The sequence below is a fragment of the Prionailurus bengalensis genome, chromosome D1 (assembly GCF_016509475.1).
Source record: "Prionailurus bengalensis isolate Pbe53 chromosome D1, Fcat_Pben_1.1_paternal_pri, whole genome shotgun sequence".
Taxonomy (NCBI): Eukaryota; Metazoa; Chordata; class Mammalia; order Carnivora; family Felidae; genus Prionailurus; species Prionailurus bengalensis.
In genome coordinates, this window is record NC_057346.1 from 21,801,303 (window position 1) to 21,826,005 (window position 24,703).

Here is a 24,703-nt window from a genome sequence, read left to right on the forward strand (position 1 = left end):
GCAGAGGCTCAGAGTTCCAGCCAGCCCGTCTTGCTGACAAACTCTGGCCACCTAGTCCAAAAGAGGAACCCCTTACCAAAAAGAATCATGTGCCCTCGATGCATGATAGTGAAGGGGTCCACTTCTGTGCATATCTTTGGATGGCAGTGGATGGCAATGTGCCCACAGCATGTATCTCTGTGGATGTGTGAACAGTGTGTGTTTCTGTGCCTCTGGGTCGGGGTGTGTGTCATTTAAATGAGGCTGTACGCGGTGCTGCTCCTGCCTCTGGATTATTTGAGTCTGTCTTTGATTCCCGTCCTTGCCTTTCTCTGTCTACCTTTTCCTTACCTCAGAGACTGCCCATCCCCCAGGGCAAGCACAGTGGCCAGTTCCGCGTAGGCGCCTCAAGTGGGCTGTTGATGAAATGCTTGTTTTGCGGATGGAACTGACAGTTGCCATTTCTGCTCTTCCACCGCCGCCAGTGTTCAGAGACGCCCTCACCCCACACAAGGGCGTCTTAGGAAGAGGGAAGGGCTGGGCTGCCTGTGTGGGAGTTTAGGGGGGGCATGTTGTAAAGATACTCCCCCCCCTCCAGCTCTGACCAGCAGGAAGAAGGGCCCAGAGGCAGCGCAGCCTGCAGAGGGATGTTGCCTAGCAACTTGGGAGACTTTACTGCAAACTCGCTAAATCCCGAATTCCTCGGCTCTAATTTGGGAAGAGAAAAGCACAGAGTCCAGGCCTGATACCCATTCTATCCCCAATTTCCTCCTTCCCTTTCCCCTCTGGATTCTGAATTTGAAGTTCAACAAGAGCTGGCACAAACCAAGGCCCCAGATGTGCCCGTGATTTAGGCAAGGGACTGAGTTCCAGGACATCCTGCCATTTGGTGGAGGTGGGGGGGGGGGGGGGATCGAGGATGTGCCAGAGACAGATTGGGGAACAGATTTTCAGTTACAAGGGTGGGTGGGTCCCAAACATGCTGGGAGAGACACCCCTATGCCCCAAACCCTGGAATCCCGGCCAGCTTCCAGCTCGGTTTGGGAGCCTAAGCTGACTAACCCCATTCCCATCATGAGTGGCCACCAGAATTTCCCTCCCACTCATTTTCCCTTTGGCAAACAGAGCCTGTAGCCCAAACATTCAGGTAGGAAGGAAAGCGTGCAACAGCTATGCTATGACTGGCCAGTGGCTGTGGATTCACTGCAGTGCTGTTTTAAGATCCCCTCTCCCAACCAGAACCACAGGGCATTTTCCCCTCCTTGCCCGCTTCAGTTATTGAGCCTGAGCAACAGCCACCCTTTCTTTCCTTCCCTCCTCTGGGAGCTTAGCTGAGAAAGACTTTCTACTTTCCTCCGAGATGGCCCACTCTATCCATTTAATAAGCCACACTGCCAGCTCCAGTACCCTGACTGGCTAGGGGACACTGGCCACCACAATCCAGTCAGGCTGCTGCTCCACAATTCTCCTCCCCCATCTCCTTTTCCCAGCCTCTCACAAAAGCCCACATCCTTCCTCCACCACAGACCCCAAAAAACAACGATTTTTTTTATATTTCCCAATACTAGGGTTTAGGGTATTTTTCTTCCTCCCAGGCAAGGTGAGAGTGGCATTTTTGTTTTATTCTGAAGCAAGATACCAAGAGGTTAGGGAGATTCTAGTATGGGAAGGGAAGGATGTTTCTCTGAAGCCAGTATCTATGCATAAACATATACATTAGATAGATGATGGATGATTGATAGGTGATAGATAGATAGATAGATAGATAGATAAGGATGTAATGCAACATCTCAGATAGGGTGACTACCCCTGTGTCATACATCTGCATGCACACGTCTGCGTGTGTTTACAAGTTCTGTGCAATTATTTTTGTACGTTGTGTCTGTAGAATCTGTTGAAGAAGTGCACATTTTAGTGAGCCCGGGCAGTATCATATATGCACATGTGGGGCTTGTGAGCTTTTGTGTTTATGTGTGCTCATCCCCAGGTTATGTATCAACAGCTTTCTTGATTCCCTAGCAGAGTGATGATGGGACTTTTTAAACGCACGTCTTAGGGGGCTTTTTTATGAGGACTGGCGGGGGTGAGGGGAGGAGGAGTTAGAGCGAGCCATATTTGGGACTCTAGCTAAGTTGTGCAAGTGTGGGGAGGTGGGTGAGAGGTGCGTGGTTTTCTACATATGGGTGGGAGAGGTGTTGTGCCCAGATGTGAGTGTATTTGTGCCCGGGTAGTCGGGGGCCTCCTTCTGCCCGCGGCGGCATACATCTGCCTGGCAGTCTGCCGCCTCAGCAAACAAGGGGGTTGAGCTTGAGAAGCTGGGGTGTGTAGGAGGAATGGATGGAAGTGTGTAGGCGGAGGGGTTGGGGCTGGAGGGGGAGGGAGGCGGAGGGAGCAGAGAGGGGGCGTGGTCCTCCCTGCAATATCCCCGCCCGCCCTGCCCAAGGCTTATTCTGATTGGCTTCTCGACCGAAGGGCTCAGGTTACATTCGCGAGCAGAGCGGAGCGCGGGAGAGAGGACCCGAGAGCAGAGCGGCTGTTTCGACGCTGGTCAGCGGGCGCCCCAAGGCCCCAGAGTCCCCACCCAGACCCCACCCCTGCCCTGCGCCAGCCTGTGCCCCAGCCAAGGACCCCCAACACCAGCATGGACTGCTGCACCGTAAGTTAGAGGGCCGGGGGGACCGGCACTCTGCCTGATCTGGAGCAAGGGGTCCCCAAGAACCCCCCCCCCCAGAGGGAGAGTAAGGGATGGAAGTGCATTTGAGGGTGCAGAAGACCCAAGAGCCATAGGGGTGCCTGCTGAGACGTGGGTGGTGGGTGGTGGAAGGCACTCGCCTGACTTGGAGCCCTAGGGAAAATGCTCCCCAACTCGCGGGGGCGTCTGGGCGCCCAGCCGCCAGGCAGCCTAGATTGGACTGGGAACCCGGCAGGGCTCTGCAGCAAGGAAGCTGCAGGTTAGACGAGAAGAAGAACTTCCTCCAGAGAGGCGCTGTAAACTGTAGCGAAGCTGCGGCGACTCCTTTCGGTATCCTTTCCCCCTGGCTTTTGCCCTCGCCCCGTTCCCCATCCCACTGCCACCGCCGTGGGTGGGCAGACGGGATGATCTCCATGACCCTCGTGCACTGTACAGAGCAGGATGGGACAGTCGTTCATATCGGTTAGCTCAGTAATGATGATGGGCAGCAGAGAGCCTAGTCAGTTGGTTCTGGGGAGGGGTTGGCCCGTCCCCCAACGCCTTCTAGCCCTGGAAGGGGGCTGGGTGAAATGACCGCGAGAGAGCCCTGCTGGCGAGGGAAGGAAGTGTCTGCAGTTTGTCAGCGCCCACGGAGACCTGGATGCTGCAAGTGCCTAATGCCAAAGTAGGTTGCTGTTAAGGTGACTTGGGTATGAAGGCGCCCGGCACAGGACCTGGCTCCCTGCACACTAGAGGAATACAGTGATCATGCGTATATAAAATGTGTTTATTTTTTTTAATTTTTAATTATTATTTATTTTTAGCCCCTATCTATGGAGAAAGACCACTCCAAAGCCCTTGCCTTCTCTGTCATTCAGTCAACCCGGCTAATTATAAGGTTATGACTTTGCCTGCCCCCCACCCTCCACACTACGGCTTACAAAAGAAAAAAAAAAAAGTGAGGTTTGGAAGGAAAGAATAGCCCAGTTTATAAGAGGTGAGACTTCGTACCAAGAGGCAGAAAGAACTTAGGGACAAATTGTTGTGATAGTTATTATGATTTAATAATATCAGTAATATTTGTCACTTTGTGAATGTTTGCCATGTGCCTGACTTTATATTTAATCATCCCAACAACCCTGTGAGGCCCTGTCCTAGATCGGCAGAGCTAAAGGACTGAGCAGGAGGCAGCCCGATTGTCAAACTGTGCAGAGGGCAAGAAAAGGGAGAAGAGGTGACAGGGGCAGAGGGCTGGGACAGGGCTGGAACTGGGCACCTTCCTACCTCATCTCCATTATGTGGAGGTGGACTCCTAGCTGGAAGGGAGCTGGGACATGGAGAGAACAGAGTGCATCTGGGGTCTAGAGGCAAGGCCCTCTTTTTTTTTTTTTTTTTTATTTTTTTTAAGTAAGCTCTATGCCCAAGTGAGGCTTGAATTCACAACCCCCTCAAGATCAAGAATCGCATGTTCTACCCACTGAGCCAGCCAGGCACCCCAAGGCAGGAAGGACTCTCTTCATCTTTCATTCTGGGGCTCTCCTTGCTGACCATCTGACCTGGTGTTTGGGAAACACTTAATCCTGCCTTATTTCCTTCTTACTCCTTGGTAAGGAGGCTCAGACAGAAATGAGAAGAAAACCTGCCTCTTTTTTTAAGAGGCAGTGCTGTCGATTCAAATGTACCAGTTGCTGATTTACATAGTCACATATATGTGCCTTTCCTACATTCACTTAATATGAAAAGGCAAAGACATTTTTTTGGATCCCACTCCTTTCTTTCGCTTGGTCTAGTTGAACTTAGAGGTCTAGCTGAACTCATAGAAATAATTACCTGTCCTGAGGCAGTCATTAACAGCCAGGCTTCTGAATCCCATCACAATTTGTTAGCTCTGCTGGCCTCTGCTAAGTTACAAAATGTCTCTGAGGCTGTTTTTTGACCTCTGAAATGGGGATTCAGTGAGGTAATGTGTGCGAAGCACTTAGCCTAGGGCCTGGCATACAATAAGCATTAGGAAGGGATAATTCTTAAAGCTTTTAGGATTTGGGACCTAAAGAAGAATTTATTCATCTAGGCTAAATTCCACTTGTGGCTGAAGAAACTGAGACCCTCAGGGGTGAAGGGATATGCCCACTTGGGACCAGAAGCCTTGGCCCCTGTTTTAGCCACTAGTGCACTTTCCACCTCCAGTTCCTACAGAGCTCTCAGGCACACATCATCAGATCTTGGCTTTAGAAGGCACCAGCCCAGGAACCATGACGCTTCCCAGATTCCTTTTACTCTCTCTAGCAGTTCTGCCCTGAGAATTCAGCTGGAGTGAGAGGAGGCTGATTGGGGGAGGAACAGTGCGTTGGGTGGCTTTTCCTCTTGTTCCAGGTTTCCATTCTATATCCAGCTGGGGTGGGTAGAGACAGCAGGTTGGCCTTAACATGACTGGGGGAAGGTACTCCTTCCTCCACAGCTACTGGCCAAAGAGAGGTGGGTCAGGAATGGGTTTATGTTGTTGTTGTTGTTGTTGTTGTTGTGATCATTGTCCTCTGTTGAGGAGACACTTCACTGTTGCCTAAGGATATCCCAAGAGAGGCCTGAGCTCTAAGAATCAAGGAGCCCAAAAGAGTTGTTTCTGATGACAAGTGGAGACTAAGATGTCAGAGAGAGAGCGCTAGACCTGCAGAAGACAAAAAGAGTGTCAGTCCCCTCCACAACCACACTGGCTTCTGGATAACTCCTTTTAACTGCATTTAAATCAATCGTGGGCATCTTGAGCATAAATTGCAAAACTCTGAAACCCAGGAAATGACAACAGCATTGTGAAGCATGATGAGCGGAAGCCATTTTTAAAATAGTAATAGTCCTTAGGAGAGAGAAAAAAAAGGACAATTCTTAGAAGCCAGAGGGCCAAAGCAAAAGCAAAATGCCTTTTTAACTCCATAGTAACTATCTGCATCCCAACCCACATTCATGCTGTAATGTTAACCAACAAAGGGGCACAGGGACGGAGGCCCTCTCCATTCCAGAGCTTTACCTCTAAAATCAATGCCATCTATGGGGTGCCTGGGTGGCGCAGTCGGTTAAGCGTCCGACTTCAGCCAGGTCACGATCTCGCGGTCCGGGAGTTCGAGCCCTGCGTCGGGCTCTGGGCTGATGGCTCAGAGCCTGGAGCCTGTTTCTGATTCTGTGTTTCCCTCTCTCTCTGCCCCTCCCCCGTTCATGCTCTGTCTCTCTCTGTCCCAAAAATAAATTAACGTTGAAAAAAAATTTTTTTTTAAAAATAAAATCAATGCCATCTATTCCCTAACCCTTTCCACTGTCAGATAGGGCAGGTTATGGGAGACAGAAACCTGAGGCGTAGGGGTGGATGTGATTATTATAGGCGGAACCATATGAAATTGTTTTTATATGACCACTTTCGGCCTACAGAAACAACTATTTCACATAAACTTATTAATTAAAAGAATCATAGTAATAGATACTATACATTGAGTGACTAGATTGTGCCAGAAACTTTATGTGTATCATGGGGTTTATTGTTCCTCACAACCCACAGAGGTAGATGTTATATCCTGATTTCAGATGAAGGAGCTGATATAAGACATTAGATAACTTGTCCCAAACCACACAGGTAGCAAGTGGTAGAGCTCACGTCATTTTCTTGATGGCCTCTGCTGATTTTTATGGAATAGGGGTTAAAAATATACTCTGGACTCTGACATACAAGGGTCTAAATCATAGATACCATCTAAATCATAGTAACCATCTGTATCACCTCATGTAAGGTTTATAAACACTTAAGTCATCTGTTTTAGTAGGGGTAAACTAGGATAATAATAAAAGGTGCGTCATAGCTTTGCCAGGACTAAATAAAATAATGTCTGTAAAACACTGTGTTACTGTGCCTGGAACAAGGGAAGTGCTTAATGGGTAGCTATTGTCATAATTCCTCTCTTCTGGAGCACACAAGGCTAAGGGCTACTTGCTCCTACTCATCTTTCCTTTGCCTTTTTTTGGAGTGAAGCCTTCTCAGCTTCTTCCAGACCATCTCCTCTCTTCTGTGTTTGAGTGCCTCCTGGGGAACTTTAGAAAAGAAGAGTCCATGGCAAAGCAGTCTCTGGGCCTCTAGCCCTAGGGAGAAGGAGGCTGACTCCAGGGGCTAGCCCCACTCTCACCCTAATTCCAGCACTGAGTCCTGGTGTGATTTTACTCAGGGAAGGGACCGGCCTGATTCTTCTACACCCTGTCCAAGGGAATCCTGGACTCCTGCAAGGAGCCTTTCTGAGCCGGAGGCACCCTCTGAGGACAAGGGGAGGGGCAGTCACGTCCAACAGTCCCTCTCATTGTTTATTTTGCTCCTCCCAGCCCACCAGCCAGCAGTTCTGCAGCTCCTCAGCCCTGCTGATGGTGAAGGACCCTTCCCTCAGGGCTATCTGGCTGTCTTGTACCCCGTCCCACCGTGCACGTCTCTTTCCCGAGTTGGGAATAGGGCCGTGGCCACCTGACCCCCTGACCCTTCCTTTTTGCTTGCCGTTCCCTAGGAGGGACACACACACACACACACACACACGCACAGCCCTTCCTCAGCCCTTCTCGACGCGCCCGCAGCTCCCCTCTCTGCGCTTCCCACTCGTGCGTCTCCCTCGTCTCAGCCCCGCAAGGCTCTACTCCTACCCTATCCTCGCGCGGGGTCTCGGCCCAGTCACCCCACAAGTACCCCCTGCCCCACCCCGCCCCCAGGAGAGCGCGTGCTCCAAGCCGGACGACGACATTCTAGACATCCCGCTGGACGATCCTGGCGCCAACGCGGCCGCTGCCAAAATCCAGGCGAGTTTCCGGGGCCACATGGCAAGGAAGAAGATAAAGAGCGGAGAGCGCGGCCGGAAGGGCCCGGGCCACGGGGGAACGGGCGGAGCTGGGGGCGCCCGGGGAGGCGCGGGCGGCGGCCCCAGCGGAGACTAGGCCAGGTGAGGCGGGCGGGGCGCGGCGGGCCGCAGGGTTCCCCTTTCCCAAGCCCGGGACCTGCTGCGAGCGGCCCCGCTCCCCACCCCCCACCCCGGGAAAGAGTGCGGACTCAGGGCGTGCAGCGGGTGGAGAGGTGGAGAGGGAGCTAAGGGTGGGGGACTTACCCCCGGGACGTGAGGTGGGTGGCTGGGAGGAGGCTGAAGGTGCTGCGGGCTCCGAGAGCTCACCTGTTCCTCTCTCTCCTCCCTCCCTCTTGCCCGGCCCTGGACCGAAGAACTGAGCATTTTCAAAGGTAATGAATACGACTCGGAAGCGGGTGGGAGGCCTGAGTGGGAGAAAAGGACCCAATCGTCCACCCTTCCCTCTGCCCGCCCTCACCCCCTCCCAGCCTGAGGGTTTCCTGATCCATCTGGACGCCTGAGGCTGCGACAGGGACACACCTGGACCTATACAGAACCGCAGCCACCCCCATTTGGCTGCACAAACCCGGCCTGAGGCTATGAACACAATGAGGCGCACGCACGCACTGGCCGCGGGCTTATTTCAGCTCAGTGACTCGGGTTGGGGGTTCTGGGTGACTGGGGTCCCCTGGCCCTTCCCGCCCTTTTGTCCTGGTTCGGAAAGGGAGAAGGAAAAAGGAGAGGAAGCACCGGGGAGGGCAGGTGCTCAGACCTTCTCTGTCCTCAGTTGCCAGGAGAGACGGATGGCGCGTCCCCTTCGCAGTGATGAGACTTCCCTGCCGTGTTTGTGATCCTCTCCTTTCCACCAACCTGCCAGCTTCAGGAGCCCTCCCTGCGTCCCCAGAGACTCCCACTCCCAGGCAGGCTCCATCGAGGAGTCGCTAAGTCTGTGCCCTTTTAGTTAGTCCTCCAGTCTAGAATGGTCCCCATTCGCCCTTTCTTCCCACCCTAGCCCCAAACCCTGCGCTCCCACATCTTCCTTCTTTTGCTTCTCGCCCACCTCCGCCAGCACCCCGCATGCAGCTCTGCCTCCGCAGTCTCCGCGCACTTCCCTGCGCGCACTGCGGGGGGCGCCCTAAGCGTCGCCCAAGTATACTCACTTAAAAAAAAAAAAAACACCAGTCCTTTCGTTCTGTGCGCAGCTGAAGGGGGCGCTCTGCGTCTCTGTGCTGTTCGCGCCCCAGCCTAGCCCCAGAATTTTGGCTCTGGGGCGAGGAGAGAGGGGAAGAGGGTTTTCATGGTGCCGGATGCCTCTTGCTCTGATCGTAAGGGAAGTACCTATTTCGCACCTATAACCCCACGCCTGCCTGTAATCTGCTTCCCCTCCCCACCCCCCCAGCGCACCCCGAGAGCCGCCTCTCCAGCTCTCACCTTGTTTATGCAAACGCCGAGCGCCTGGGAGGCTCGGTAGGAGGAGTCTGCCGCGGCCCTGCCCCCGCCCCTGCTAGCCCTGCCCCCGCCGGGCTCCTGGGGTTGTGGCCCGAAGGATTTTTATCTCCGTGTGTGCATGTGACCGTGCTGGGTTGGAATGTGAACAATAAAGAGGAATGTCCAAGTATTCAGAGGGTGCCAGAGGGGAGGGGGTTTGGGTGCACAAGGCCACCACCTGAAGCTTGGGCATATTTCACTTGATCAAACCAAAAAGTGGAGGTGAGCAAAGGGGAAGAGGACCTCTGTTAAAACCTACTCCCTTGGAGCCAAACTTCCCACCTACAGCATCACCTCTAGGACTCCCAGCCCATTCCGTCTTCTACTGGTGAAAAGGAATTTGCTATGCCGGCAGAAAGAAGAGGGAGACCATATGATACCCAAAGGCTTTAATTCTTGATATTCCCCTTCAAGGACAGGGGGAGAAATCAGACAACCATAGGGAGCTTGGACTTGGTGGTCGTCACACTGCTGGAAGAGGGGGGTCTCTGCAGGAGCCCTTTGCTAGAATCTGGTCTCACAGAAGTTTGCTCAGAAATCCCAGGAGCAATGGCATCCTCCCTGGTAGATATAAGCAAATTTTTAGTGAAGGCTGGCGGCATCCCTCAGAGGTCTTCGCCCCCCATCCCATCCTCTAACCTGAGGACTTCACATGTTTACTGTGCATGAGAATCATCTGTGGAATTTTGGCTGAAATGAAGATTCCAGGTCCATCACCCTCGCCCCCACAGATTCTGCTTCAGGAGGGATAGGAAGCAGCCTGAATCTGAATGTTTAACAAGCTCCTGGTATGTTCTGTCCAGGTAATCTGAGGACCACACTCTGAGAACTAGCGCTCTGATCCCTATTCAGGACCCAAAGGTTGACAAGCTAAAGCGGTTGACACAGGCAGCTTTTGCCTCTCCTTTCCTTACTACCCCACCCAGAAAAACTGAACTCAGCTGAGGGCTCAGGGCAAATCCAACTCCTGGCATCCACATCCTGTAGACATGTATGAAAAGGCCTCAAAAACTGAAAATTCTATGAAGTATGAGGAGGTTGAGGGAAGCCATGAACCAAGTCCCCCACCCTGCACACTGCTCACACACAAATGCACTTGCTGTACTGCCCCCCCCACACCAAATCCCAGAGCTGAACAGCACTCCTTACCCCCAAACACCCCTAAAGATGTCAGAGTTTGAGGGCTGGAGTCACCCACTCATAACCTAAGCCCTTTTCTCCCTTTCTGTACCCTCCCCCAGCCCTCCAGCTCACCGAATGTCACTGCCCCCATATGTCTCCTTGGGCCTCTTCCTCCTGTCTTTCTGGAACCTTATCAGGCAGAATGCAGCAACTGACAACAACAGCACGCCCAGGAGCACCCCAATCAGAGCCCCAGCCACTCGGCCTTTGGATGGGTCTAAGGAGACACAGGAAGCTCAGAGCAGCAGACCTTCCTTTGCCCCTCCCCAGATAGTTCCATGCAGCCTCTCCAACCCAGGCCTGCCAGCTGGGCCTCTGCCCAGTGTCCCCTACCAGTCACAGAGAGGGTCAGCTCACAGGATGCACTGCCCATCTGGTTGGTGGCCACACAGCGGTAGGTGCCCGAATAAGTCAGGGAGAGATTGGTGAGAATGAGTTGGCCAGACACCTCATCTAGAGGGTAAGGAGGAAGCCTTCCATCATTCATTTGAATCACAGTGAGCACCTACTAAGATGAAAGCAAATTTCACTACCTCCTTACAACAATCCTGTCAAGAAGGGGCTAACCTCATTTATTAAAAGTGGGGAAGCCGGCTCAGAGAAGGAAAGTAACTGTCTAAGGTGACCCAGAAAGTGCCAAAGCCACTGCCACTTATGTATTCTTTCCACTCTACACAGCTGCCTTTTCAGAGGATGGGGAGAAGGCAAGGAATTGGGGAGGGATGCTTACTAGCTGATGTCAGGTTCCTGGTTGGAGGGGGGGGGAGTCTTGATTGTTAGAAACTGTAGCCTCTGGGGTGACTCAGCTCACCCAAATGTCTTCCTAAGCTTTTTACTTTCCCTTTAGAAGCCAGAGCATACACCAGATGATCTGGAAGGTTCTCTGGATCCATAAAGGAGTTGGCTGGGGCTGGGGCTGGAGCAAGCATGAGGAGGCTGAGAAGCCAAGGCTCTTACCCAATTATATGTTTCCTCCAAAGAAACTGACTGTGATTCAAGCCAGTCCATGCTACTCTGCCTCAGTTTCCTCTCTAGGAAGTTTGGCAATGATTCATGACCCTTAAGAAATCCCCAAAAGTGGGACTCTTATGCCCCCTGCCTTCCACTCTCTTCTAAGATATCAGGAATACGTTTAAGTTAAAAAATGCTCCCAGGACCGTAGAGCCACAGATTGCAGGAAGACAGACAGGAGGGAGCAATACAGGACACCAAGAAAGATGCAGGGAAAGGTATGGCAATTTGTCTCATACCCACAGGCATGGAATTGATAGTGTGGGTATATGGAGTCTAGAGACAGATTTGCCCCAGTCTTGAGTCCTCTCTTCCCAGATGTTCTGGGCCCTTACCTTGCACCATGCTGCCAAGAGAAGGTGTAGGGGAAGATCCAAGGCGTACCCAGTTGTACACTGGCCTGGGGGCTCCCTGGGAAGAACTGCATTTCAGTGCAGCAGAGCCCCCCACAGAGGTCTGACCACTCTTACTGCACAAGGGACTACTGGGAGGCACTGCAAAAATCACAGAAAGTACCTTAGCAATCTTTTAGCCTCACTCCCATTAAATGCTAGAATTCCTGCTCCAATACTCCTACCAAATAGTAGTCCACTTCTGTTCACATTCCACTGCATCCCCAGGAAATGATTCCCACTATTGGAAGTTCTGATTGTTAGAAACTTCTTCCTCATACTGAGCCAAAATCTGTGTTAATATAACATCCACCCATTTGGTCCTAACTTCTGCCCTCCAGGCCCGCAAAGAGAAATGAAAAATCTCTCCTCCACAAGACAACCCTTCAGATATTTGAATGCTGTTGTTATACACCTCCCAAGCCTTCACTTTTCCATCTAGACATCCCCAGCCTCTTTAATAGTTTCTGTTTGCTCATCCATGAGCAGGCTCTAGGTTGGAGTAAGATGGAAACTCTGAGCACAAAGTTGCTGCTTTGTGAGAGGGGCCCTTGTTCCTTTAGTGGCCACTCTCCTTCTCTGCCACTCACCTAAGGAGAGAAAGAACCTGGGCTACAAATGAGACATTCTCTCAAAGATAGAGTTGTTGGGGCCATGACTCAGATCCCTATGTATGGGAAGGGCTTTCTCTCTCATGAATCTTTTTTTTCTAGGGGCCGAGGGAGGAGTCATTCTTCAAGGAGAGTGGGGCAGGAGTAGGACCATCTAGATTAGAAGACTTTGGGAAGGAGGCATTTTCCTTTGGGGTCCCCAGTGCAGTTGTAAGCTTGGGCTGGAAATCGAGATATGGGGTGGGGAAGGGGGGCGGTAGAGAGAAGATTTAGCAGATTTAGCAGGGCCACTGCAATCTTTCGTGGTACATGGGTGTCTGGTAGGTCCCCAGCCGGCCTTACCCAGCACAGTAAGGTTGATTAGCCCCAACCCATTTGTGTAGAAATCTGGTGGGTTATTAACTTGGCAGAGGTAGGTTCCAGTATCCGAGGGGTGGACATCAGTCAGTTTCAGGGTGGCTACCCCTCCTGTGGGGGGGTTCTGAAGCAGGCTGGCCCTCTTTGCCTGAGAACCAGTTGGATACAGATGGCCATTGGTGAAGTACAGGATCTGGGGAGAAGCAAAAGACACACATGTGTGCCTTTTTCTGCCTGGTGTCAACTCTACAGTCCTTTCTCCAAAACAAAGAGGCCCCTCCTTTAGGGGCACCTGGGTGGCTCAGTCAGTTGAGCTTCTGACTCTCCATCTCAGTTCAGGCCATGATCTTGAGGTTGGTGGGATTGAGTCCCCCATCCGGCTCTGTGCTGACAGCCTGAAACCTGCTTGGGATTGTTTCTCTCCCTCTCTCTCCCCACCTCTCAAAATAAATAAATAAACTTAAAAAAAAAAAAAAAAAGAGGCCCTTCCTTTATATCAGACAGGGAAACTGATGCTCTGGAGTCAGAACCAGCAAGGTCTATCTGTCCCCAAATACCATCCCTTCCTAGGTGCTACTTGAGCTAGATTTATTGCTTTCAGCTAAGCATGGCTCTTGATGGGGAGAGAGGGTTGGGGAATTAATGCAAATATTCCTGGAAGGGGCATCATTTGATCCTACTAACAGTCTCCAGAGCTTAGCCTCAATGGGTTTATTAACGGAAACTGGGACTGCGCTAGAATAGGGGAGTTGCACGTCGGAGCTAGGAGAGAGGAGGCTGGATACACAGAGCCATATACGGGATACAGGGTCGTGCAGGCTGTGGTCCTAAGAAGATCTAGAAAGAGTCCACTCATGTTTTCCTCGGAGCTCACTGATCCCCAAACGCACCCTCTCTGACCCCGCTCCCTCATCCTGGGTGGGCCCTCTGTACCAGCCTCTCCCAGCCAACCCCACCAAGAGGCAGGAGGGCCGCCCCGCTGGAGCGCAATTGCTCTCAACTCACGGGATGGGACGCAGAGAGGGGCTTCCCCGGCGGCACAAAGCTCCACTCCAGGGCGAAGCTGTCTCCCACCGACGTGCTGTAGCTGCAGGTCAGCTCGGCGGTCTTGCCCACGGGGGTGCTCAGGGGCTCGGCGGGCACCTTCACCTCCACGGCTACCCCGGGGTCTGGGGGACGCAGAAGGAGGCCGGCGGGAGGAGCGCTCGACGGCGCCAGGCCGGGGGTTGGGGTGGGGCGGAGGCCCGGCGCCAAATCCCGGCGGTCTGAGGGTCCGGCCCCACCTTCGGCTCCCGAGGCCGAGGCTGGGGGCTCCCTCCCTCCTGCGGAGCTCACCTACCTCCCCGCAACCCATCCCTTCTCGAAACCTGAGGTTTCCTTCCGGGAGGGAGGAGCACACACCCCAGCCGGTTTTTTTGTGGGTAAAAGGACTGAGACTGGGTCAGGTACGCGGGTGTGTTTGCCAGAGAAAGGAAAACAATGGTCGGGTGGTGGTTAGACCCTCCCGGGGAGACCCAACTTGCCTGCCCGCCTGCGCTTGCGCGCCTGTGGCCCTCGCCCACCCGGCTTCGACGCCCTCTCCCGGCCTCGCCCCCGCCGTCCCGACCCGCAGAACTGAGCAGGCCCCAGGAGCTTGGAGGTCAGGCCTCGCCCCCACCCCCCCCCCACCCCCGCCCCAGCTCTGACCGCGGTCCCTCCCAGCCGCCTCCTCACCCAGGCAAGCGAAGCCCAGCAGGGCCCCACAGAGCAACAGCCCAGAAAGCTGGGCCATGGCCGAGTCCTGCCGTCCAGCCGTCTATGGGTTGGTCTGGGCGTCTGGGTCTGGTGGGGAGGGAAGGCAGCACCCACAGGGCAGCCTCCTCGAGCTGGGCAGGAGCGAGACTGGCTATCTCAGAGCAAACAAGGGGAGAGGCCTGTGCCCTCAGGTAAAGAAATGCTCCTCCCTCCTCTAGGCCCAATACTGGAATCATTCTAGCCCTGCTCCCTTTTTCTGTCCTCTTTCCCCCCAACTAATGAAGCTGTCAGGCTCTGGGACAAGGGTTGGGCTTGGGTGGGCACCCAAGGGGAAGGGGTCGGAACTGGAGCTCTCTGTAGGCAAATGGTCACCCTGGAAGAAGAGGGGGGCATTCTGATAACAAACGACATCACCACTTTGGGGCCTCACCCCAAGCATGAGACCTGGGCAGAACAGAAGACCCTTTCTGATCCCTTCAGAGATGACTATTCCTTCCAAGCCCTTCTTCTTTTCTCTGAGATCCCTTCTTTGGCACCTGTATCACCACTTGCTGTGAGGTAGAAGTCTCCGTGGAAACTAGAGCCACATCCCCACTCCCAGAGCCACTCCATTTCAGGGGCAAAGAAGTCTTGGAGGAGAGACCCCACTCTTGATAGGAAAGGGTGTGGCAGAATTGGGGCACCTGCCTGTACCATGTCCAGCTTTCCCCCACTACCAGGGGGTCACTGTTGGCTGGGCAAGGAGATGTGTTTGTTAAGGACTCAGTGGTCTGGGAAAAAGAGGCATAAGTCAGGTGACTCTTCCCACCCCTTAAGAAGAAGCTGGAGATTAAGAGCACCACACCCCAAGCCTTGGGAACTCAAGCCCTAGCAGACAGGGCACCAAATTTCATCCCCTTACCCCCCAGAGTGGATTAGGATCTTCCCAGCCTTAGGCTTCTGGGGCCTTCCCCCAGCCACGTGATAGCAAATGACCCTTTTAAAGATTCTGGGAAGCTGTGTGGAGAAGAGCTCTTGGGTTTGAAAAGGCAATTTGACTCTCACTTTCCATACGAACACAATGCATCTTTATTAAAATTTGCAAAATAAAAACAAAAACAGACATTTCAAGTTAGTTTAAAAAATACCTTCTCTATCCCCTGCCCCAGCAAAACCCAGCCAAGCCAGCAGGACAGGTTATCTGAATGCAGAGAGCTGGCTCAGGAGTGAAGGGTGATGTTAGATGGGGTGGAGTACAGATCAAGGGGGCCTGGAGGACTCCCTGACTGGCAGTCCCCACCAGGGCCCCAGTGGGCAGGTAGCCAACCTCAGCAGCATTCACTAGAGCCACTGAGAGAACTGGGCAAGGGGGCGGACGCTCTTCATAATCTGAGGTCCACTTCCCCTTCTACCTCCTGACAATTTGAGTCTTAACTGAGACTCAGTTTTCCCATAGGAAAGAAAGGTGGGGGCAGAGGACTGGAGGTCTAGAAGGTGGTCTCCCAAGACTCAGGCCTCTGTGCTAGGGGTGACCGCTAGAAGAAGGGGATAAACCAGATAGCTTAGCTAGCAAGTGGCTGGACCATCACACCAGAGACCCAGCCTGACTCTGGGCGGGCACCATTACGGGGACAGCACCCATGCGGCTCAGAGTGGAGGAAGACACCCCACCAGGGCTGGGGGATGTTGGCTGAGGGTGGGCCCCATCTGTCCTGAGCAGCCTGGGTGAGGGCCGGACCTGACTGGAAAGGCTGGGTGTGGGGGTCAGTGCACCAGGCCTGGGAGGACCTTGGGGTTGCCGGAGGGCTCCAGCTGAGGTGACAGATGAAAGGGTCCCGTTCTTGGAGATTGTGTCTGAGCCCTTGGGCCAGGGCAGGGTCGGGGGAGCAATGGCGTCCTCCCTAGTCATCAAAGAAGTAATAAGATGTCAGAAGCTGGATGGGGGAAGAGGGGGGATTTCTACCTGCTTTGTCTTACTCCCCCCTCACACACCAGTTCACTCTCCTCTCCCTTAAAATCCCCCAATGGAATGATGTTTCAGTCACTGCCCACCTTTCCTTTAGATGACAGCTGCCTAAACTCCCAGCTGGGGGAAGCTAGGAGAACCCCATTGGGACAGAGACTGGGGACACTTACTTAATGTCATTGGCAGGCTCCTCTAGGGCCTTGCTCCGGCGATGGTACAAGAGGACCAGCCCAGCGAGCAGTCCTAGTCCAACCAGAGTGCCTACAACAGCTCCAGCAACAACAGCAGGCCCTGGCCCTGGGGAAACCTTGGTGTCAGAGGGAGATTCCCAGCCGTTCTCCACTCCCTCCAATCCCACTACCCCACTGCCACCATTAACAGTTTTTCTCTTTTTCCATGTTAAGAAGAGGGGTTGACTGTCAGCAGGAAATGGTCAGCCAGCCGGTGACCAAACATTTGGACAAACATTTGACCAGGACAAGCAGACAGGCCTCCTCTCCTCTTGCAGCCCCACCCCCACCAGTGACCGGTCTTCTCCTTAACCACACTTACCCCTCACTGACCTGTGCTCACTTCCAAGGTCACATTGCACTGGGCACTGCCCACCTCATTGTGGGCCTTGCAGATATAGACTCCGGACATGGAACTGGAAAGGTTTGTGAGGCTTAAAGACCCCCGGATGGCATCTGTGGACACAATTTGACCATCAGTCCAGGGACCTTCTTTCCCACTGAAAAATTCTGCCCCTTCCAGGATGTCCTCTTTGATTCTCTGGGAGACTCGTGGTGGGAAAAGTTGTGACCACCATGCTGAGTTCTCCCCCCAGGTACAAAGCTGCTAGCTCCATGCCCCTCTCCATTTCTTCTGCCCAGTGTCCCCAACTGAAATCTAAAAAGATGTAAGGAGGAATTGATGCCCAGAGAAACCCAAATATCAGTTATACTTCTGTTCCAGATTGGCGGTGTGGTGAAAAAGAAAATATTAGGCTAGGAATCAGAAAACCTGAGCTCCCGAATAGGCCATGTGACTTTAAACAAGTTACTTCCTCTTCCTGGGGCCCAATTTCTTCATCTATAAAATGGGGTAATATGACCTCCATGATGGCATTAAAAGCATTATATGAAATAATCATTATAACAGTTAAAGTTTATTGGTTGCTTACTCTATGCCAGAGACTAAGTCCCTTATGTGTACAAACTTGTAAAAATTTCACAACAAACCTATGAGATAAGCACTGTTAAAAAAAAAACAAAAAAACACAACTTTTGGGAAGCCTGGGGGGCTCGGTCGGTGTGTGTCTGACCTCTTGATTTTAGCTCAGTTCTTGATCCCAGGGTCATGGGATTGAGCCCGCTCAGTGTGGAGCCTGCTCAAGATTCCCTCTCTCCCTCTGCCCCTCCTCCCCCTCTGTAAAATTAAAAAAAAAAAAAAAGTAGCTTAAAAAATAAATATATTTTTATATATTTATAAACCCATTATAAAATTGGTCATATGAAAAGTAGAAAAAGGGACAAATTGAAAACTCATATACTCACTACTTAGATTCAACAATTGCTAACATTTTGCTATATTTATTTCATTTCTCTTTTCATGAGATGTTTTTTTAATTTTTTTAATGTTTATTTATTTTTGACAGAAAGAGAGACAGAGCATGAGCGGGGAAGGGGCAGAGAGAGAAGGAGACAGAGAATCAATCCTAAGCAGGCTCTAGGCTCTGAGCTGGGAACCCACAAACTGAGATCATGACCTGAGCCCAAGTTGAACACTTAACCAACTGAGCCACCCAGGTGCCCCAAAGAATTTTTGTGAGACATTTAAAAATAAGTACTTCGGCATGAATCTCCAAAAAATAAGGACCCTGACCACATAACTACAATACCATTGCCACACCCAATAAATTAATAGTTCTCTAAAAGAATGATCTAATACCTAATAATAACTATCTAATTATCCATATTGAAAACGTTTCAATTGTCCCCAAATATCTTTTGTAGCTAGTGTGTTCAAATCAGGGCTGTGATATCCCCGTTTCACAAATGAGGAAGTGGAGGGGCTTCTGGATGGCTCAGTTGGTTAAGCGTCTGACTTCGGCTCAGGTCATGATCTCATGGTTTGTGAATTCGAGTCCTGTGTTGGGCTCTGTGCTGACAGCTGGGAGCCTGGATGGAGCCTGCTTCAGATTTTGTGTCTCCCTCTTTCTCTGCCCCTCCCCCTTCCTCTGCCCCTCCCTCTCTCTCTGCCCCTCCTTCTCTCTCTCTGACCCTCCTCCATTCGCACTCTCTCTCTCTCTCCCTCAAAAACAAACAGTAAAAATTTTAAAAATAAAAATAAATAAATGAGGAAATGGAAGCACAGAGTCACACAGCTAGTCAATGGCCGGGCTGGAATTCGAATGCAGATCATCTGCTCTAGACCCTCTTCAGTAACAAAAGTACATACAAAAGTACATAGCATGCAGAAGCCCTCAACACAGTGCCTGCACCTGGTGGGCCATCTTTTTCCACCCTTCTCCCCACGTCCTCCTCCACCCCAGTACCTGGCAGCATTGCCTCCCCTTTTCACGCCCCCCCCCCCCCCCCCGCAACCCTCCCTTCCCCGTACCTCTCATCCTTCCCTGCCCCAGCCACACACTCATTTGTCTCCAGAAGTTCCCTCACCTAAAACTGGTGCAAAGAAAACCTGGGCGGATGGGGGTGCCCGCTCCCACTGGTATTGGGCAGCTGGCTTACTCCTGGGGGACTGGCAGCTCAGGGTCACGTTGGTCCCCACACGGGCCACACCCAGGAGACGGCAGGACGGAGTTGCTGGAGGAACTGGAGCAGGGAGACAGGTTAAAAATTCAATCCCCAGGAGCCAACAGACCCCCACCTCCACCACCTCCTACACTCCCCGCCTCCCTCTTCTGTCACTCCATCTGCCCTCCTCCAACCTTTACAGGCAGCCTTTTGGGAGACACCCGCCTGACCTCCCTGGGGGCTGGGGCGGTATTGCAAAGTGTGTGCTTCACACTTACCCAGCACACTGAGTTCTAAAGTTTTGCTGCTGTGGCTCCTATTTTTGCCTTGATGGTCTTGCACATTCACAGAGCAGCGGTAGGACCCAGAGTCTTTCTCCCGGAGGCCCTGCAGCCGCAGCGACACGTTGTGGGAGGGCATGGAGTAGACCAGGGATACCCTAGGTTTGCTTGTCGTGGTCCTGCTGATGTACGCCAACACCTGGTGTGGGGCACGACGCCTCCCGGTTATCGCATGTATGCACTGTGCCCACGGGCTCAGCCAATCCCCTCCCCCACACCGGCAGTCTTCAAGTGCTCCTCCCCTGCACCCATCCCCTCCAACCTGTACCAGCTCCCCATTCACCCTGTTCCCCCCTAGCCACCCTCACTGGCCCTGGGTTCTCTTTACCATGACGCTTCTTGATCCCCTGTGCCTTGTCTCTTTATCTCCCACTTGGGGTGTTTGGAAAGGTGGTATAATGGGTGAGGGATAATGTAAACAGGGGGTATTTATGACAGAAACTTAGAATTCAGGGATAGATCCAGGATTTTTAAAATATCTTTTTTTAATCTTCTTTTTCTTGAAGATGTCCCCCCTTCCCTATGTATAAGTTCAGGCCCTGCAAAACTTACATCTACCCCTGTAATCTCAATTTCTGTCACACATACCCCCTATTTATCAAATGACTTCTAGAACATACTTTTCAGAGCCTAGGGAGGAGCTCATGCAAATAAGGGGCTCTGAAAATGACATTTCATTGGCTTCTGGGTAAATCTGCCTCTGAAAATAGGTCTGATGTTAGGAGGTGGGGGTGGGGGGTGGGGCAGGAGCCTACCACTTGCCTCTCAAAGGAGTGTATGAAGGGGCAGCAGGACAGATAATCACGTGGGAAGAGAAGTGGCCTGTGACAGTGTCCAAAGCACAGAGAAGATGAAAATAGGGTGATGCTCAGCTTTTTAAAATTATGGAATACTTGCTCTAACCCTTCCTTCCTCCTCAAACCCTAATCCTCACTGCCCCTCCTCAAAGCAAAGCAAAGCAAAGCAAAATGCCTTTCCACTTTCCAGTGTTTCCTGTGCTGGATTCCTAGGGAAAATTGGGGACAAGAAAATTCTTTGGGGCAGCCTCCAAGCTCAGAACAAAAACTGAGCCCGTGAGGGACCTTGCATTTTCCTGAAACTCCTTCCCTGTCCCCCATCCCCTGGCCACCCCTCCTGTTCTCCTCAGCTCTTCCCCGCCCTCAGTCACAGGGTGTAGCCAGCCTCCGGCTGAGATGCTTTGCTCCCTCACCTGGTTCAGGTCCTTCCCTTCTTGTTCCAAGAACCACATCACGGTGAGCAACTCCCACGTGTGGCCGGAGGACACCTGCCCTTGCAGGGAGTACCACACCGGGAGCACTACTTCTGCTCCTTCCACGGCCTTCAGCTTGGTGAGGCCAGCGGGCACGTGGAGCTCCAGCTGGGCCTGTGAGGGGGACACTGGGGACAAGAGCCACAGGTGTGAGCGAGGAGGGCTGGCTTCCCACTCTGCCTGAGGGCCCTGCCCAGGGCAGCAGAGGAAAGGACGAACCTTGCAAGATCCCACACTGCCCAGGGACGGCAGACCTAGTGTCCTGCTTTGGGATTTTATCAGACCTTATTCTCCACAACCTCAGCTCCTGGGTTCATAACAGGGTTAGGGACACATTTCTGTGCATTTATTGGTATCCGGATTTCAGAGCACCAGGAAGAGGGGGCAGATTTCCAGTGGGGAGGGGAAGACATCTGAGAGGAAGGGTAGGTTTAACACTTTTCATCTACACTCTGCATAGCCCACTTGCTCCCCCAATTTCCCTGGGCCAGAGTGGGTCTCGATGAGGGTCCACCTGGCCCACTGACGGTAGTGCTCCCCAGGCCCCCAGGCTCAGTCCCGACCCAGAGTTGAGAACCCAGAAAGGGGCCCTTTTTGGGTCCAGGCGATCCGGACGGGTCCTGTGAGGTTACAGGAACTCTTGGCAGAGCGGGAACACGCATGATGGTCCCCTGATAATCAAGTACAAATCTTATGTCTGTGTGCGTTTGGAGTTCAGGCGGTGGACTGGGGTGTCAGTTTCAAGGAGCGGACAATGGAATCTACGCTTGCATGATGGCGTCCAGAAACAGTCACGTTCTGCCCTTCAGAGAGGCAATGGAGCAGCCCAATCCTAAACCCTTCCGGGGGCGGGTGGATAACCTCGGGCTTGTTGTACCCGGCCAGGCCTGAGGATGCTGGCCACCGTAGTCCTTGGCCTCAGCACTCTGCATTGGAATCTGAGATGCCATCTCTACATGGTGACCAGGCGGCCAAGGCGCGGACAGAGGCCGCACGCAGGTCCGGCTTTCCGCCCTCCAGGAGCAGGCCCTAAAGGCCTCTAAGGGCCAGGCGCAGATCCGGCCAGGATGCGCGCCACCCCCACGGCTTTCCGGCTGTGCGTCTTTACAGAACCCCCGGCCCTATTCCTTGGCCTTCGCCGCACCCCCCTTAGCCATTTCCTGGCGGGTCCCCGCGGGCCGGGCGGGAAACTTGTGCCCGGTGATAAGGCAGAAGACAATGACGGAGGCGCAGCTAGACCGGAGGCTCTAGAGGCGAAAACAACCTCTGCCTCAAGGAGCCCGACCCCCCTGGGGACCTGGCCCGCTCGCCGAGCGGGGAGGCCGGGGACGCCGGGAGGCCTTTGGGCAGTGCCGGATCTTCCCTGGCCTTTCTGGAGCACACTCCCGAGAGACCACAAACGTTTCCCCTTGGGAACCCTGCCTGGGTCCTGGGAGAGGCAAGAGCTTCTTCGCCACAGGCGACCCCGACGACCTCCCCCAGGTCCTGCATTTATCCTACCACTTTGCAAAAGGAAGACTAGGGGTGGTAAAAGATAGTGATGGACACACTGGGGTCTGGGCACACGCCCCTGTCAGAAACCAATGGCTGAAGGGGGCCTGAGGCTTCCCTGCCCTCGGGTCTGGGTGCCCGCTGCAGCAGAAGCCCCTTTCGCTCACAAGGTCCGTGGTGCCCTGGGGAGAGGACACCGGAGTAGTGGGTCTGAGTGCAGGACACAGGGGCACCCCAAGAAAGGGACCCTTCTGGCCCACTCTGAGACCAGAGTGAGAGAGCAGGCAAGGGCCTAAAGAGCACAAAAATGGGCCCGCTCCCCGGGGCTACTATTTTTAGTCTCCTTTTCTCTGAGAAACTCCCCCCGCCGGCTTCTCACGCCCCAGGGGCAGCAGCGCAGAACCGCGGAGGAGCGCGGAACAGACTGGCCTCCGGGAGAGCCCAGTGCAGCCTAGCCCAGCAGGGCGGATGCCTGCCCCAAGCGCCCGATGGTGGCCAGAGTGCCATTTAACTCTAGAGCGGCCACCGAGAGGTCAGCAGCCCCCTGCAGTGGCCTGCTGGGGACGTTGAGCCTGGGCTGTCCTGTAAAAACTGGGGTTCAAAGTTAGGATAGAAAAAGAAGAGGTTACAGGAGAGATGTAGACCAGGCCCAAGCAATGAACTTGGACTTTTCTCTTCCCTTGCTTCCCAAATGGCCAGCAGGGAGATGGGGGAAAGGCAGAAGGGAAAGGGGCATTGAGGTTGACCTTGGGAGAAGGGACCTGAGAAGTTAAGGGATCCTGGAGTAGGCCCACGAAGCCTAAAGGGGCAGAAAGATGTTCCATCTTCAGTGTGGCCGGTGGGCTGCTCTAGAGCCCTCTTTGTCTGGGGACCCACTTCATGTCCCCACACCTTGCAGCACAAAGCTAAAGGGGGCACAGGTGGGCATTAGGTGTTCCCCATCTCGGACCTCATCACTGTGACTGAATCGCACTGCATAGCTCTCTGCATCTGGTGACTTCCAAAGTGAGAGAAATAAGGGGTTAAAGTTGACCTTGACAAACTCACCCTTCACCCTATTCGGGATCCTTGAAAAAAGATGGCAAGAAAGCCTTGGAGTAAGTGAAACGAGCTTAGAATGGGCTTAGTTCATGATGGGTCCTTTTCCCTCCAGATGTAGGAATGGAAGCCCTCAACACTCCTTAGGCACTTGCTCCAAGGAGGCACCCTTCCTCTCTGACTCTTTGAGGAACTTCCTCTCTATTTCCTTTGTCCCTTTGGCTCTGGGAACCAATGGGGGTGGTGGACCTCGTGGGGGGGGGGGTCACAATTCTGCTCCTCTAGGCATTCAAACCCCTCCCCCATTTCCTGTGTCCCAAGTGACCTCACGGTCATGCTTTTGGGGCACCTCCCTTTATTCCCAGGGCAGGAAGCAGGAGGGGGCTAGAGAGAGGATCTGGGCTGGGGAATTGACACGAAGTGCGTTTGTTAAGCCTGGGATCCAGGGAATTCCTGGGGGTTCTTGCACATCAGCTTGTGTGGGGGGTGGGGGATATGAGGGGGGCTGGAGTTAAGTCCTTAAGCTCTTTAGCCAGTGTCTCATCTAGTAGCTCAGTTCATCTGGCTCTGCTGGGTGGAGGTGGGGAGTACGCATGAGGAATGTTCCCACATCTCGCGGGAAAGGTCTACCCAGCTAGATGCCCTGCCCCTCTCCCCTACTACACACACACCGCACCCAAAGTGGTAGCTGTCGAGGACGACACGGAGACAGAAGTCAATACCAGCCAGCGATGCCCTCCCTGGGTGCGGAGAGGGCGGAGGAGTGTGGGGGGAGGAGGACGAGAGTCAGAGGCGGGAGTCCCCTTCCATCCAGTTCCTCACCAGTGCCCCAAACCACCTCCCTCGGGGGCTGTATTCATCCCATTTCCCATCTCAAGTTACCCCCCCCCCCTCCGGTCCCGGGTGGCACTCACCGAGGGTACTCAGCCCCAGGAACAAAAACCGCAGCAAGTTGGTCGCTGGGGACCTGGGCAGGGAAACCATGGCCCCCCTTCCTGGCCCCGACGGAGTCAGGGGCGCCGGCTCCGGGACTCAGCGACCGACAGGTGCTAAGGCGGCTCCGCAGCTGGGGCGGACGCGGGAGCCCGGCCACTGACACCAAGGGCGGCTCTAGCCGGAGTCTGTGCGCGCGTGTCCCGCCGGCGGGGTGGGGACCGACGGGGACAGGGGGGCGGGGCGTCCGGAGGGGGCGGAGAGGTCGCGGTCTCCCCGGGCGGGGCGTGCGGGTGACCCTCCGCGGGCGGGGGTTGGGGAGGGCTCCCGCGCTCCGACGGCCGGACCTCGCGGCCTCCGCCCAGGCAGAACGCAGGGTGGGGTCGGGTAAGTGGCGGTGTCCCCACAGCCCCCACAGCCGGCCGGGGGCCAGGGGAAACGGGAAGGTCCCGAACTGCCACACTGGGGCCATGTCCTCCCCCCTCCGCTCGCTTGGGGTGGGAACGGAAGACGGGGAAGGGAAGGAGGTCTGGGGATCCTCCGACGTCCAGGAGCCACCCGCACGCCTGACACCGTAGCCGGCCTGGGCTCTGGCTCCGGGTTTGGGGGGACCGCGTCCTCGGCCTAAGCGGGACAGCCTTCCTGGAGGAAGAGGGGAGCCGCGTTGTCCCG

The 24,703-nt window shown here is 53.9% G+C and overlaps 3 protein-coding genes across 3 annotated transcripts; 1 reads left to right on the top strand and 2 right to left on the bottom strand.

The window, feature by feature from the left end:
- The first annotated feature begins 2,432 nt into the window (after positions 1-2,432).
- Positions 2,433-9,121, top strand: NRGN (neurogranin). Its single transcript, XM_043579697.1, has 4 exons — positions 2,433-2,635; positions 7,379-7,605; positions 7,878-7,895; positions 8,291-9,121. The coding sequence occupies exons 1-2, from the start codon at positions 2,621-2,623 to the stop codon at positions 7,598-7,600; spliced, it is 237 nt and encodes a 78-aa protein (XP_043435632.1). The 5' UTR covers positions 2,433-2,620; the 3' UTR covers positions 7,601-7,605; positions 7,878-7,895; positions 8,291-9,121.
- Positions 9,122-9,365: 244 nt separating this feature from the next.
- VSIG2 (V-set and immunoglobulin domain containing 2) lies at positions 9,366-15,218 on the bottom strand. Its single transcript, XM_043579698.1, has 7 exons — positions 14,258-15,218; positions 13,550-13,713; positions 12,530-12,737; positions 11,520-11,678; positions 10,507-10,626; positions 10,246-10,390; positions 9,366-9,552 (listed from the first exon to the last, which is right to left on the bottom strand). The coding sequence occupies exons 1-7, from the start codon at positions 14,313-14,315 to the stop codon at positions 9,420-9,422; spliced, it is 987 nt and encodes a 328-aa protein (XP_043435633.1). The 5' UTR covers positions 14,316-15,218; the 3' UTR covers positions 9,366-9,419.
- A 104-nt stretch (positions 15,219-15,322) lies between these two features.
- ESAM (endothelial cell adhesion molecule) lies at positions 15,323-24,237 on the bottom strand. Its single transcript, XM_043579696.1, has 7 exons — positions 24,013-24,237; positions 20,510-20,697; positions 19,237-19,438; positions 18,881-19,036; positions 16,787-16,909; positions 16,394-16,520; positions 15,323-16,158 (listed from the first exon to the last, which is right to left on the bottom strand). Exons 1-7 carry the CDS (start codon positions 24,080-24,082, stop codon positions 15,843-15,845), a joined length of 1,182 nt encoding a protein of 393 aa, XP_043435631.1. The 5' UTR covers positions 24,083-24,237; the 3' UTR covers positions 15,323-15,842.
- Between the last annotated feature and the right edge of the window lie 466 nt (positions 24,238-24,703).

Excerpts from the sequence above, each read along its gene's own strand:
- VSIG2 (XM_043579698.1), bottom strand. The coding sequence starts at position 14,315 with ATGGCCCAGCTTTCTGGGCTGTTGCTCTGTGGGGCCCTGCTGGGCTTC. Across the intron at positions 10,391-10,506 it reads GCTGACCCTCTCTGTGACTG|ACCCATCCAAAGGCCGAGTG; the intron begins GTAGGGGACACT and ends GTGTCTCCTTAG. Across the intron at positions 9,553-10,245 it reads TATGGGGGCAGTGACATTCG|GGAGGATGCCATTGCTCCTG; the intron begins GTGAGCTGGAGG and ends TATATCTACCAG.
- ESAM (XM_043579696.1), bottom strand. The coding sequence starts at position 24,082 with ATGGTTTCCCTGCCCAGGTCCCCAGCGACCAACTTGCTGCGGTTTTTG. Across the intron at positions 19,037-19,236 it reads TTTAGAACTCAGTGTGCTGG|TTCCTCCAGCAACTCCGTCC; the intron begins GTAAGTGTGAAG and ends TCCCTGCTCCAG. Across the intron at positions 16,910-18,880 it reads TTTCTTTGCACCAGTTTTAG|ATGCCATCCGGGGGTCTTTA; the intron begins GTGAGGGAACTT and ends TTGTGTCCACAG.